Here is a 16,277-nt window from a genome sequence, read left to right as displayed (position 1 = left end):
TTAATGGAAGTATTGACTTAGAACAACCTCGATTGAAGGACTGTACCTTTGACATTTATCCCAGGAAACATTTAACCGCCCATTGGAGGAAACTATTATACACGTATATATTTTTTATAAAACTATTTAACCGCCCATTGGAGGAAACTATTATACACGTATATATTTTTTATAAAACTAATACAGGCATAATTATTTTCTCTATACAGAGATTACCCGATTTTTTAACTGATCAAATTGGTACCATAACTTTTTAACCCATTTTTTATATATATGGAATTTTTTGCACACATTGGATGGTCTGAGTATGTATGAGTGAATGTATGCGGAAATGTCTTATGGAATTTTGACAATTATGTACACATATGTGTTATACTGTGAACTTTATGCTTATTAGAGGTCTTTTAATATGTTTATGGAATAAGATAGTTTTATCTGCAACAAGGTATTAAAGCATATTTTGATGAAGTTATGACATATATGATCTGATTACAGTTATTCACAAATGTATCAGTACTAATATATAGCAATATATTAACCCAGCGCAACCTGTTTTTTGATTTAGAAGTAGGGGGGGTGCAGACAGAAGGACATAACCGCTAGGGAGCTGGTGACGCACGGTGCAGTCAAATGTAAGAAGAAAGAAGATTACCAGCGTGACTTGACTCCTCCTGGGCTGCCTGCGTCCGACGTCAAGTCATCATCACGTCACCACCGCGTGATGACACCTGATGTCCTGTAGCGGTACTGCAGGCTGTCAGTGGGCGGCGTCCATGGAGGAGTCGACTTTCCGGTCTCTCTTCGCCTGTGTGTTTTCCTGGTCCCTGCTTCCTCCTTGATGAGTGTCTGGTCACTAGTAATTAGGCAGATCTACTTATGACCTGTGACTGTGTGACTGTCCCTAATGAGTAAGTGCTCACGCGTCCATGGGGTGGGGCAAGGGGGGCACAATTTTACACCGTCGACCTGGGTGCAATTTTGCCTAGAAACTGCCCTGCTATTTAGGTACTTTCTAAAGGCTTGTACCCAATTCGCTATTTTTACTATGAATTTCCCGATGACCGACAATTTTTTTGAATGATGAACAGTAATTTCCACAATCTTGTGATGTAGGTACAGACACGCAAACATGCTAACGATGTTTAGAGACGTGCAGCGATAAAGACCGTCATGCCGGAATGGATCTTTTAGATCTCCAATGACTGCGCAAAGTACCGCAATCGCTTGACTTCCTGTTCATGTCTGTCATGTGCCGTTGAATGACGTTGCGCATACCTGCTGGCAGGAAGATGGATCGGGGAGCGCTTGTCGTTGTGGCACGTCGCTATGATCCATCTTCCTCGGTTGCAAGGTGACTATTCAGCTTAAGTTTACCCTTACACTTTTTGTTGTGTGTAAACGGGCCCTTTCAAGGTGTGATTTTCAGTCTGCTGGAGAAACATTATCATTTCCCACAGGGAGTGAAGCGTTTCCTCAGTGGAGGCATCAATAACAAAAGTAAACTTAGGACTCTTTCACATGGGCAGTTGAACTGTGTGCTGACCAAGCAGTTACCAAGTAGTTAAGAAGCAGCAACAAGCATTTACCAGATAGCAGCAAGCAGTTGTGAGAGTTCAACAGGCTTTTCACTGCCTAACAACTGCCAAGTCAGGGAGGCTGAGTTAGATGGAGCCGAAAGTTACAGACAGCTCAAGTTTAATATGATAGTGACTGAAGCTCTGGCTTAGCAGTCACTTTAATGGGACAGGGCAGTGAAAGTAATAGGATACAGATATGACCTTCTTTTGTCCTCCTCTAGAATAACCGCCTCGCATTCACGTATACAAGATTTCGCATGTGCTTCACCCCTCCTCTGGAAAGCCCTTCCACAACACATCCATCACTCTCCAATCTTTTTAAGATCTTCAAACACTCCTTCAAAACTCACTTTTTCCGATAAGCACACGCTCTACCATAGGCCATTCCCCTTTGACCTAAAGGTAAATACTCAGCATACGACGGAGGAAGATGGATCCAGCGTTGTACCCCTAACGACGAGCGCTCCACGACCCAACTTCTGACTGGTGAGCACACGCAACGACACATAACGGCACATGATGGATGCGAACAGGAAGTCAAGCCATTGAGGTACTTGGTGCGGAGAAATCGGGGATCTTGAAGATCCGTTGCTAAACATCATTCACGTGATTGCGCGCCTGTACCCATGTCACAAAATTGTGGAGATGATCACTCGTCACTTAAAAAAATGCTGGTTGTTGGAAAAATTGTTGGGAAAATCACGTAGTGGGTACGGGCCTTTAGGCCAAGGTGCACTCCTAATACATTTCCTAAAAACACACTGCTTCTAGGTATCAATATTGTATCCTACCCCATCTCTTGTTTCCTCCCTATTCCTTTAAATTTTAAGCTTGAAAGGGCAAGGCTCTCTCACCCTTTTGTGTCTTAGAATCCATTATACATTTTATTCATCATGTTACTTTTGCTACTGTAATTACCAATTCTGTATTTTATATCAATTCTGTATTTTGTAGTAATTCTGTATTTTGTATATTTGTGCACACTATATTGTCTGTATTATTAACCACTTCACAACTGAGGGGTTTTACCCCTTGACCACCAGAGCAATTTTCACCTTTCAGCGCTCCTTCCATTCATTCGTCTATAAATTTATCTTTACTTATCACAATGAAATGAACTATATCTTGTTTTTTTTGCCACCAATTAGGCTTTCTTTAGGTGGGACATTATGCCAAGAATTATTTTATTCTAAATGTGTTTTAATGGGAAAATAGGAAAAAATGTGGGAGAAAATTTATTATTTTTCAGTTTTTTGCCTTTATAGTTTTTAAATAATGCATGCTACTGTAATTAAAACCCATGAAATTTATTTGTAATTTTGTCCCGGTTATAAAACCGTTTAAATTATGTCCCTATCACAATGTTTGGTGCCAATATTTTAATTGGAAATAAAGGTGCATTTTTTTCAGTTTTGCGTCCATCCCTAATTACAAGCCCATAGTGTATAAATTAACAGTGTTATACCCTCTTGACATAAATATTTACAAAGTTCAGTCCCCAAGGTAACTATTTATGTATTTTTTTTTAATTGTAATTTTTTTTTTAATTACAAAAAAATATAAAAATTGGGGAGTGTGGGAGGTAAGGAGTTAATTTTGTGTGTAAAACTAATTTATTTGTAAGTCAAAAATGCTTTAGGGTGTAGTTTTACTATTTGGCCATAAGATGGGCACAGTGACATTTTGTTTACACAATGATCGCGCTGCTTATCGGAGAAGCAGCGGATCATTGCGGGGCTTAGATCAACGAACGGGAATGGATTTTCCCGTTCATTGATCTCCGGGCGAGCGGCCGGCGGCGTGTTTACGAGCGGGAGTGTGGGAGCGCGGAAAGTACGCATTTCTCCGTCCCTGGTTTTGAAAGGATGGAAAAAGGGACTGAGAAATGCGTACGCGTGGGGGTAAAGTGGTTAAGTACCCCATGTTTGTTTCTTACTTTGTACACCACCATGGAATATGTTGGCGCTTTATAAACCAATAATAATAATAATATACTTGTATCTTTTTTTCACCTAAAGCTGTGACATCCTCTTGACGGCGGTCGTTAGTGATGCCTCTTCCTGCTGGCACGTCGAGAGCGACAGAGACTTTAAGCGTTCACGGTACTTTCTGTGGAAGCCATTGGGGATCTTAGCGATCCGTTCCGCCGTGACGGTCATTATTACGGCGCGATACTAAGTGACGTACGTATGGTCGTGCGCCTGTACCCACCTCGCAGTATCACGGAAACTACCGCTTGGCACTCAAAAAAATCGGGACGTGGGTACCCAGCTTTAGACAATCACAAATGACTGTCTAGTGATGAAACACTAGTGTGTGTGTGCATGTAAAGGTTCCAGGACCAAAAATCTGTTCATGATTTTACAACCAGCCAATATCTACTTTTTTAGCCTTCAGAGTTGCATATAAATTGAAAAATCATTTTTGGAGGTGGTGGTGGTGGGGGATTTGGGGAATTCAAGGACAAGTGGGGTTATTAAGTTACTTTGAGATGATTTTATGTTGACAAGGGTTACAGCTAGGAATAGAATGAGATCACATTTTACATTTAAGCTTTATAGAGGGGTTGTAGAGAGGGAAATAGCATTTATGGTTGGTGAAGGTGGTGGATGTTGGGACAAGTAGAGATGGTCTATGAGAAGATGCAAATAATTAGAGGCTTACATGAAAATTTAGTGGCAGCCTGGGATTTAACCAATCAAAATCAGATGGAAATGCATTTGATTGGACCAATTCCAAGTTTCATGCAATTTCCATTGTAAATCACAATTAGATAAAAGCAACAGGATACAAACCATTGGAATGTACCTTATCTGACCACAGAGGTATTTCAGTCTGCATAACATTTTGATTCTTATTTTCTCTAGTGACTCCATCAGTATCAGATGGAAATTCTGCATAGTCCTTCATGTTTTCCTGTAATAAATAAAACATAAAAATGTTAAACTGCCAAAGAAAATATTTACGTATTCGGTTTATCATTCACAAAAATAGATAGAAATAGGAAGTGACAGCATAGGCCAGTGATTTATGTCACAGAAGCTTAACTTAAATAAATGAGTGTACTGCCATAGTTTATCATTGTACTGTACCAAGCATAAATTCCTTAGTATTTTTATTCTGTTTCCCAGATTCCCCGTGCAGAAATGTAAACTTGTCATGAGAGAAAAATGGAGGCTGACAATGATGGTTTTCTAATTCATGCTTAGTTACTGCCATTAATAGTGATCTGGTTATAATAGTTTCATAAACACTCCCATGAAGCAAGTGTGAATATCAGGTGCTCCAGGTGAGTATTGGGACCTATCCATACAGGAAGTGGTGCTGTGTTCTCCACACAGGTAGTGGTGCTGTGTACTCCACACAGGAAGTGGTGCTGGGTTCTCCACACAGGAAGTGGTGCTGTGTTCTCCACAAAGCTCTGCATTGCTGCTGGCTGAAGTGAAACACTGAGTTCTATACAAGTAAATGCAGTGGCCTTCTCCACTGTCATATGGCACTGCAAATTGTATGGTGTTAGCACCAGTGAATCGGTTTCCTATGAGTTTGGCAATGATGGAGCAATGCAGAGTGGTGTGCACCATGAATGCTGCGAATGGGCCTTTACAGCCAAAGAATCAGCATTACTGCCAGGAAATTAAAATAACAACAGTGAGGCTTCTTTTCCATGGGCAGTTAAACTGCTAGCTCAGCAAGCAGTTACCAGGTGGCAGTGTGCAGTTACCATATTAGAAAGGACCATAAATAGGAATTCTTGTAAGTTCTTGTGGTACAAAAATATCAAAAATCTTTATTGACACAAATACAAACGGATTCACAAAAAGTCTCTGTAAGGAGCTCCTTGTCTATATAAACAATCTTCTAAAAACAGGGATATAACAATCAGTAGTATAGGCTTAATGCATTCAGCAAAAATATTGCTAAATATTTTTGCTGAATGCATTAAGCCTATACTACTATTGATTGTTATATCCCTGTTTTTGGAAGATTGTTTATACAGACAAGAAGCTCCTTACAGAGACTTTTTGTGAATCCATTTAAATTTGTGTCAATAAAGATTTTTGATATTTTTGTACCACAAGACCTTGCAAGAATTCAGGGGCGTAACTAGATATCACTGGGCCCCCCTGCGAAATTTTTGGATGGGCCCCCCCATCCATAAATGATATATAATAAAGGTCACTGCATTATATTTTCATTATATAATGCGGTGACCTACACTGTAAAGGAGAGAACCTCTCCCGCCGCTGGAATCAGGTAAAGTATTATATGCCACTGCTCTGCTAAATCGTGCGTGCTGCGGAAGAGGGGCAGCACCAAAGCCTGCTTTCCCTTTTTTGGGGGGGAGGGGGGGTTAATTATAGCTGAGGAGGGGTAATTATGGTAAGGTATTAAAGGAAACCAGGGATCAGTCATACTTACTGTTTTATACATATCTGGGGCTTTCTCCAGCCCCATGAGCATGGATCGCTCCTATGCCGCCGTCCTCGGCTGCCTCCAGCTCCGGTATCGGGTCTTAATAGTTCAGCCAGTCGCGGCCAGTCTTGTGCAAGAGAAGTGCGTCCTCTGGGTCCCGTTAGTTCGCACAGTCTACGCCAGTCTACGCAAGAGGAAGTGCGCTCTTTACGTATTTCTCCAGCGGCCGCTGGAAACGTAAAGAGTGCACTTCCTCTTGCGCAGACTGGACGAACTAACAGGACCCAGTACCGAAGTGGCGGGCAGCGGAGGATGGGGGCATGGGAGAAATCCATGCTCATGGGGCTGGAGGAAGCCCCAGGTATGTATAAAACGGTAAATGTGACAAGTCAGGCAGTGATTAGAGGAAGCAGAACTGAGCATGCTGCTTTGCCTCTGCGTCTATCACCGTGTGCCCTGTGTGGCTGCGTCAAAGCAAAGGCAAGTGACTGCGTGCTGACCCATATAAACAGGCAGCCACCGGGCCCCTTAGTCCCCCGGGCCCTACTGCGCTCGCAGGAGCTGCAGGGGTGGTAGTTACGTCACTGCAAGAATTCCTATTTATGGTCCTGTCTAATTAATACGGAGAATTTATTGGGGTGACGTGGATTACCTCAAAGAGGACTTGAAGGTTTTTATCTCTTTTTTTTCTTTTGTAAAAAAAGTATACTCCCAACTACATTACTACTAGTGAGCAGTGAACAGGCAGCAGCAAGCAGTTACCAGGCAGCAGTGAGCAGTTGTGAGAGTTTGAGAGACATTTCACTGCCTATCAACTGTCCGTGGAAAAGAGGCCTGACTGATCCCATACTTTGAACATACTAAATAAGGCAAAAATCAATGCAGAGTAAGGTTACAGTAATGTATTTGTTACTTTCTATAAATGTAGCTTGCATATCATTGTACTAGCTTGTAGGAAATACAAATAAATATGTTTAGTTTTTAGTTTTGGACTGACACATATAACTTTGGGTGGCCAAGTTTACTACTACCATGTAATATAGATAGAATAGATAACTTGCACAATCTTTTGATAGTATTCAAAATCTGTTGACCCTCATACCATATGAAGGTGTTATCAGCCAATCAAAATTGGATGTGTGTACCAGCAGGGGCGTAGCAATAGGGGGTGCAGAGGTAGCAACCGCATCGGGGCCCTTGGGCCAGAGGGGCCCCGAAGGGCCCTCCCTCAACTACAGTATTAGCTCTCTATTGGTCCTGTGCTCATAATAATCACTTCTATAGATACTTTGAATAGTGGTAATCATTAACAAACTGTTCCCCATCCCCTTCTTGCACCTCTGACACTGTAGTTGCCATTGGCAGGTTTTGGTGCGCTATAGCAATTGTCATGTATAGAGTGCTTGGGGGGCCCCATTGTAAAACTTGCACCGGGGCCCATAGCTCCTTAGCTACGCCACTGCGTACCAGGCTTAATAATCTGTGTGATATTCTGTGTGATCTGTGGGGCATACACTCTCAGAAGAATCACAAACTGAATACAGCTGCCACTGGAATGCCCTCACCTGTGTGGTTGGCTGAAAAACCCGTATGGGCTGTGCAGCAAGCTCACTTTGTCCCACTAAGCTGGAACTTGGCTCAACGGCTGCTGGTGGTGGGTTGAGCGAGGTCCACCCTCCAGCCTCACTTCATCAGACAAACAGTTTGTAACAAGTGAGCAATGCATTTATATGCACATAATGAGGTCCACTAGTAAAATCTGACATCAAGGAGAGGTATTAGCCCATTGTAGTGGGAGACCCAACCACAGTCTATGCAAATCAATAGCAAAAGGGCTCCGCACCATCACAATATAAAAATAGCTTTTTATTTAATATTCATTAAAAGCATAAAAGGACATGAAGGATGCCGGGTCTCAACACAGCATTTCAGACTAACCAGACAGTGGTCAGTGGTCTGACGAGCTTGAAGGACAGTCAGTCTGAAACGCTGTGCGTTGCTATGTGTTGAGACCCGGCAACCTTCATGTTCTTTTATGCTTTTAATGAAGATTAAATAAAGAGCTATTTTTATACAGTGATGGTGCGGAGCCCTTTTGCTATTGGATTGAAGTTTCCCCATGCACTCCAGGGGACAGTTCCAGTACATCATTGAATATTGCCATTGGTGCGTGACCCTTTGATAATCAAGAGTCTATGCAAATGAGAAGTTACCCAACTTTGCGTGGGTAAAATAGTTTTTAAAAGGGGGTCGCACCAACCCCAAATCTAATCCTCCCCTACCTCCATCATATCCACCCGGAAACCCCCAGAGATACCACAACCTTGGGGGGGACTACCAAGAACCAGTAGAACCCAAACCTCTCCTCTCCATCCCTGACTTACCCCCCACAGGGTCAATTGTATTCCAACAGAAAATCATCAAATAAACCATAAAACAAATACTCCAACAACCGTACCAGACATAACACACCTAAGACCAAGAGTAGGATCATCCATGAAACTGCTTTTTATCCAACCTCCCACCCCTAGTTCTCAATCAATCCTAAGAGTCATCGACAGCTGTCCCCTGGTTCGTCGATCCCCCACCCATGCCACAGCCACAGTTCAAAACATCCCTCTCTCCCCTTCCCAGGAATCAGTAAATATACAAGGCATTATACATACTGTAGTTCAGATACAAATTTGAAACTGGAAACCACCACTACCTCCAGTGGTAACAACCACGATGATCCCACCACCCCTAGCCACAGCTCAATCCCACTGTCCATCACCATTCAAAATTCCAGTAGTGATACAAATCCTCTTCTAATGTCCGATTGCTCCTTTATGGAATTGCAAGATGCAGTTTATTGCAGTTTATTGCAGTCCAACAATCAAGAACATCACAATCTCAATCCAGCCTCCTGAAACCAATACCCCAAGGATTACAGAAAGAAAAACAATAACTTCAAGCTCACATGACCTTACAATGGAGCCAATCCTCATTATACCCCCACTACCCCTGAATATCCCACTCCCAGAATCCCCAATTGTCTCTTTTTAGGGACAGGCAGCGTCCCAGTATAAACAGCAGGAAAGAAGAGAAAGAAACTGACCCTCACTACCCAATTCAGCATATTACCAAGAATTACCAACTCCACCATAACACACTACTGAAAACAAAACAACCCAAGCCCAAGAACAACAACAACTGTAAACCTAGAAGGAGAGGACGTAGAGGAGGAAAATCCAAGAGAACTAAAAAGCAAAAAATAAAAAATTAAAAATCTAGCACTGCCCCAGTAGATGGAACAACTAGAATGTTCAACCTGTTGGACCACAATTTAACCACATTAAGTAATCAGTTCTAGTTAAAGGGATATTGTTTTGCCCAAGTGGGCATGCAAACATCTATGAATTTTCTCATAGATTTGGAATCCTATGTGTGAAAATTATACCTCCAGAGATATTTGTTACAAACTGTTTGCCTGATGAAGCGGGGGTGCTATACATTCAGGAAACGTTGCAAAATAAACCTTACATCCACCAATATGCTAATTGCTTTCTTCAGGATGTTCCTGTCCTGCTTCCACTGGACTAGCATACAGCTGCATCCACTGCCTTCTTCTCTCCCCCACTCTGAAACAGCTCCCTGCATAGCAGAGCATGCTGTTACAGCATACCAGGTATAGCTACCATTACCAGAACCCATTGAGCAGAGTCCCTGGCTTAGTGGGACAAAGTAAGCTTGCTGGATAGCTTATTGTAAGGAGAACAGAGGCGCCAACAGAATAAAATATATCTAAAAGCTTTAAAATTCCTCGGGAGGCGGTGGTGGACTCATCTCCCCGAAGCAGACATGATACTGTCGGTTTTAGTACAAACAAATTTATTTATATACTCCAACATATGTATGTTGGAGTATATAAATAAATTTGTTTGTACTAAAACCGACAGTATCATGTCCGCTTCGAGGAGATGAGTCCTCCACCGCCCCTAGAAGAATTTTAAAGTTTTTAGATATATTTTATTCTGTTGGCGCCTCTGTTCTCCTTACTATATCAGCATCCACCCATGGTGGGGAGGTTGAATTCCCTTTCTTCTCCTAATCTACAGAGGGCGACATCTTAATCCTGAGTGAGGACAGGCCTAATCTCCTCACCTGCCTACACAGTGGTTGCCTAATTGGTAACCCTGACTTGTGAGTATATCTATCATATACTTTTCCATTTACCCATCACCCAACTTACTACACTATATTGGGCTCTCTGTGTCCCTTCTTTTTCTTTTGCTGGATAGCTTGTATGGGTTTTTTAGCCAACCACACAGGTAAGAACATTCCACTGGTGGCTTTATTCACTGTTTGTGATTCTTCAGAGAATGTGCTCCCCAATTTGTCTTCACAACCCTTGCATCTAGCACTTTGGAGCAGCACCTCAACCACAGGATTTGACAAACTCTCCAATAGCTCCACCTAGCACCGACAGGTGTATACCGACACAGAGAGATATTTTGATTACTGCCTTATGACATTGTGGAATGATAGCCCATTTCATGCTGCCATTGACTCAACAGAAAGGTCTTCTATGTTACATTAGCTTATTGTATTTTAAATGTACATACCTGTGTCTGTTCTGTAGACCTGGCCACCATGAATTTTCTATTGGCCTCTCTTCCAGCTCCCCCTTTCTCATCATTCAGTAACTCTTCCTTGTCTTCAGTTCTCATTTTCCACTTCTCATCACTCTGTAATGCTTCCGTGTCTTCAGTTCTCACATCTCTTTTCTCATCATGTTGTAACTTTTCCTTGTCTTCAGTTTTCACTTCCCTCATCTCATTGTTTTGTGCCTTGTCTTGGTCTTCAGTCCTTATATCTCTCTTCTCATTCTGTAACTGTTCTATCTCTTTACTGTTCATATCCCTCTTCTCATCCCTCTTCTTATCATTCTGTAACTTCTCCTCTCCGTTTACATACCCTTTCTCGTCACTCTGGAGATCCTCCTCCTCTTTGATGCTTGCATACCCCTCCTCCAGAGTATTCCTGTGACCCTCTCCAGTTACCACCTGTTGATCGGATACATTGAGATAAAATGGGTATTGTGAATATTGTCACACCATAGTTAATATGCAAATTTACTAGTGCATACCTGACCTGAGGAATAGCTACCTTAGGTAAGCATAGAGGTATGTTTTTGAAAACACAAAACCTTGGTCAAGGAATCACAGCATAAAATCTAGTACACTGGCAAAAAAGAAGGTTCCATGCATATAACCCTTCCCTACTATCTTCCCACCACCCTATTCTACCCTTCCCGAGTTACACTGTGCCCTATATCTTTCCTATAATAGCTATAGTTAGTGAGCAAAAAAATGAGTCCTTCAGGTTGGCCTCGTGACCTTAAGTTGTCCTAGGGTGCCCCCAATGTCTTCCAAACAATACCAGAAGGTTAACGTGAAATCAGTCCTCAGAGCAGTGATTTGCTAGGGAGTAGACTGGGGTAGAAAGAAATTCCTCCAAATTTTGAAAAATGTCTTAGTTCTCAATTCCTTAGCTTGGAGAGTATTTAACCTTTTCATGTTAAAGAGATAAAGAAGTTTCTGTTGCAACATTAAGATATCCGGTGGGGCAGAGTCCAACCATTTGCAAAGTATAACTCATACTGGATTCACATACCTCTGAGCATTATCCGTTCTCCTCCTCGTCCTCCCTGGTCCATGTAATCAATCCTTGAAAAATGTTCTTTTTGACTAGAGTCAAATTTTCAAACAGGAAGAGGCAGGATTGCTCCAATGTCCCTTCCTATCACCTTCCCATTCCTTCTTCTTTTCCACCCTAACAGATTCGACCATCAGATAGATTTATGTCAGATGCCTGTCAAGTTGAATCTAGGTACAAATTTCCAATAGATTTTAGAATGAAATTGTGAGGAAACACGGAAAAGCCGCCGCGTGTGCCAAGAGCTAGGCAGCTGACTCTGCGTCCTACGCGGCGGTTTGCACGCGTCTGGTTGTGTGGTGGAACGCTGAAAAGCCGCCGCATGTCCTGACAGCAAAGCGGCTGTTTGCATGCAGCAGCAAGTGCTTGGTGTGGCTGGGTCTGTTAGTGCACCTAGGCAGATGGAGAGCTATGCTCGCGCGGGCCTGAATTCAGGACCTTTATACCTGCAGAGGAAGTGTCAGCTGATCAGGAAGGTCAGCTGATTCCTGCAGGACTCATGATTGGCTGAATGGTTCGGGCGGGGCAGCAGAGTCCAGCAACTATATATTCTGCTGCTTATTCAGTTGCTGGTTGTCTGGCGTTGCAAACACATACATGGGAGCACTCAGACCTGTAGTCAGATCCTTAAGTGTGCCGGGTCCAGCTGGAGCTGTAATCCTACACTTAGCTAGATTCTGTTGATAGCTAAAGTACTAGTTTGATTGTGATTATCTGTTATGACTCTTTGCCTGCCTGACTATCCTCCTGAACTCTGATCTTGTACCATGCCATTCTGATACTCTGTTGCCGAACCCCGGCTCGTCCTTAGACTCTGCTTCTGCCTCCTGATCTTGTACCTCGATATTTCTGATACCCTGTTGCCGAACCCTGCCTGTACCTAGACTCCGCCTCTGCCTTCTGATTCTGTACTTTATCTGTCCGTGTGTTACAACCTGGCTTGTCCGACCTCGAGAACCGACCTTACTATTGGAGGCGGTTCCCCGTCCTGTTAGTGACACTACCTCCTGAGTGTTACTTTCAGACTTACCTTCCTACTGTGAGCCCGACTCCTCCCGCCTTGGAGAGTTCAGGCCTTCGGAAGGAAGCCGTGCAGTACTCCTCACTGCACTGAGGCCAGTCCTCTAAGTGTTACTGTTACACCAAACACTACACTCTACTCAGGTGAACAGAGGTTAGCTGGTATATCGGATTATCGGTGATACTGCAGATCACTTATAATCTGGTATACATCTGTATTCCCAGTGATACTGCAGATCACCGGTAATCAGATCCTCTCTGTGCTTCACCGTTTGTTACAGAAATCTATTGGAAATCTATCTAAATGCATTATTGGACCATTAGATCCAATGAAACTCTATGGGCCATGGATTTGCTACCAGCAGCAGATCGACCTAGATCTTCCATCCTGTCAGATAGATCAAATCCATCTAAATCGATCAAAATCGGTCACAAAACGATCGATCGATAGATTTGAAAGAATCGATTTCTGATCGAAAGGTGCCTCCTCCTGTCTGAAAATTTGACTTTCAGGGAGTAGTTAAGGGGTACTGAGGGTAATGAGGAGAGAACATGACAATGCGCCATATATGGATCCAGCATGAACCTATATTTGTGCTTGTCTTTGGTAGCTTTGCCTAGGGTCAGGTGTGCTTGCATTCCCTGCCTGTTCTGATACAGTAATACGAAGGAATAGAAAATTTGAATACGTCAGCAGGCAGAGTACAGGCCTGTACACACAACTGATGCATGTAGCCCAGCAGAGATCAGGACCCAGTCCCTCTGGCGACATTACAAGGCTAACACAGTATAGACGTGTCACTAGCCTGCAGGCTAGTGACGTGTTCTGTTGCAATGCGTGGGGTGGAGGGCCAACAGAGCAGCGTGGTTGTGACGCCACACTGCGGGAGGGGTGAGTGAGGAAAACAAAGCTCTCGGTTGTTGCTCAGCCAAAGCGAACCGCAAGGGTAGTCAGAGGCTCCTGTACACACAATGGATACTCAGCAAAAGTGGTCATTATTGGCCACCTCGGACAAGTTTCATCTAGTGTGTGTACCTGCCTCAAGCAGTAGAGAAATGGTTCCACCCTGCATCATGCTCTTCAAAGCCAATATGGTCCTGGGACTGAAATATTCTGATTAGATATCTGCTATAAATCTGCTTGTAATCTGTAGTGCCTGGTATTGTTCATCTGCTGATATTCCCTCATCAGCATACTGATCAGAGAATGACAATGGTCCATTATCGATCAGTATATAGTTGAGATTACTCCAGAAGCACAGAAAATGCAGCTTCTATAGATAGTATACTTTAAGCTCCATTGCTTTAACTTTCTTATAATAGTAATACCGTAGTGTTTTTTGCCCAAACATTTCTAAGAAGGTCAAGCTTTTGCTGATGTTGACCATTGCAATCACAAAAAGCTGAAATTATGTTTTAATGTACAAACTAACTGTGGTTTAAGTTTAAGTCAGACATTCTGGAAGGGAAGTGGTTTTTTTTGCCTAGACATGTCTTTTCTTCCTATCTCAGAAGATTGAAAGGCATGATAAGGTGAATACAGCAGCTGTAAACTGTAAATCTTTCAGTGTTGTATGACTTCTGAATGTATGGCGTACCCCACAGTTGTTTCATACTGTGCATTACAGACAAGAACACCAAGGCCTAGGGGCAGTGCAGCTCAAAGGCCAGTAGGTTAATAGCTTTACTCTTTGCACAGCAAACAGGGTTAAATGTTTCTGTAGGGATTTTGTGTCTATGTTTAAAAGCCCATCAAAAAAAAGGTCTAAAAGTGTATTTGGTAAGATGGTGTATATATAACAGTGCTGTCCACCACTGGCAGGTAACAGACTGATAAGCTAACAAATGTGCTTTTACTATGCTGGTGATGCTTTTATGGTTCAGCATATCTCTGCACAGTCCAATTGGATTGGGGCAAACCTGGGGAAACTGCATGAAAATTGTAATATTTCCAGGTAAAAGGGTGCGACTAAAAAAATATTCATTTTATAAACTAAGGAGAGCACAAAAAAGTTAGCTCAGGACTCACATTCCAAAAAATCAATAACCTTTATAATGGACGGAATCCAAAGACAAGTGTCAAAATCATAAAATTACAGAGTGGGCACAGTGCACACTGCTTAAGTTGCTGCAGAGTCAATAGCTACAGATCTTTAAGCTTCCTTTGGACTTTAGATTAGTTCATCAGTAGGGCATAGAGTGGGGTTTCTGTGGTAGAGCAGTTGAATCCAAGCCTTATACCTCAAAATGAAGTGCAAAGCATCATCTGTAGTGATATACAGAATCCCACCTTTGGACTCTAGAGCAGTGTAGACACCTCAGTCAGGCAGTCTAATGGACAAGCATGGGTTTGGTGGATGCCAGGAAAACGGTACTTGCCTGACTACACTGTACCAAGTATAAAGTTTAGGGAAGGAGGGATTATGATGTGGCATTGTTTTTCAGGGTTGGGCATGACCCTTTAGTTACAGTGAAAGAAACTCTGAATGCTTCAGGATAACAAGACAGTTTGGACAATTTCATGTTCCCAATCCCAACACATCAGTCTTAGCACAATTAGCGTAGCAATTCTCAAACCCACAACTCATTTTACATTATGTCTGAAATTGAAAATCCTGTGTGCGTACATCAATGGAGAATCATATGGTATACAAATACAGCCTTACTGACGTGTGCAGCATATTACAGACACTTGTCTCTACATTGAAGGGAAATTCCACTATTTCTAAGAGAAATGTAATTCCTTCAGTTCAGCTCTATAACTGTACTGATTAGTGGCCTTATTTCACCTTGCTTATGTGTAAAAAATGTACTTGTCAAACACAATTATATAACGTAGTTCTTAACAGAGGATGTGATATGGGAGTGTTCAAATTTGTTGCAAGTCAGTCTGCCTTAGACATGGGAGACCAGGGTTCAAATCCTGGCTAGGATCAGTACCTATTCAGTAAGAAGTCTTCAGGCAAGACTTCCTAACACTGCAGGGTGGCCCCTTGAGTGCATCCTTAGCAGCTGCAGCTCTTGAGTCCAACAGGAGAAAAGCGCAATACAAATGTTAGGATTATTAACCACTTCACCCCCCCAGTGCTAAATTTCTCCGTCCCTCTGCGCACCGCTTCACCCCCAGGGACGGAGAAAGGCGCACTTGTTTATTTACTTGCTGGGAGTGGGCGGGGAACTCTCGCGCACACTCCAGCCAGCCCGCACAGCAGGTGACTAATTGGATGTTAGGAACGAGCGTTCCTAAATCCAATTAGCCTCGCCGATTGCGAGTAGAATGAAGACGGCTTTAAACAGAAGCCGTCTTCATTCAAAACAATGTAACGTAAACAAATGACCCGCGCACGCGCACACACCCCGGCTCTGCAGTACAATGATTGGTTATGGGGACTCTCCAGTCCCCAATAACCATAGTACATAAATACTACAATGGAGGCAGCGCTGAAAGGTAAAAATAGCACTGGTGTTTCAGGGGTAAAACCCCTCAGTTGTGAAATGGTTTTCCCTCCTTCCAATTATATTGGTTAGAAACAAGTTTGTAGGGCTTGTGGGAGTTTACCGGGATCA

General features: G+C 42.7%; 1 protein-coding gene across 2 annotated transcripts in view; it reads right to left on the bottom strand.

The window, feature by feature from the left end:
- Nucleotides 1-16,277, bottom strand: part of KIAA2012 (KIAA2012 ortholog) — a 331,067-nt gene that overhangs the window by 68,205 nt on the left and 246,585 nt on the right. For both annotated transcript variants that reach the window (XM_068245108.1, XM_068245109.1), the window contains exons 15-16: nt 10,598-11,038; nt 4,386-4,493 (exon numbers count right to left, since the gene is read on the bottom strand). In XM_068245108.1, coding sequence (XP_068101209.1) covers nt 4,386-4,493; nt 10,598-11,038 — 549 coding nt within the window. The remainder of the gene's footprint in view (nt 1-4,385; nt 4,494-10,597; nt 11,039-16,277) is intronic.

Source organism: Hyperolius riggenbachi, chromosome 7 (assembly GCF_040937935.1).
Source record: "Hyperolius riggenbachi isolate aHypRig1 chromosome 7, aHypRig1.pri, whole genome shotgun sequence".
Classification (NCBI taxonomy): Eukaryota; Metazoa; Chordata; class Amphibia; order Anura; family Hyperoliidae; genus Hyperolius; species Hyperolius riggenbachi.
Note: the sequence above shows the minus strand (reverse complement) of the source record. Positions and strands in the feature narration are given on the sequence as shown.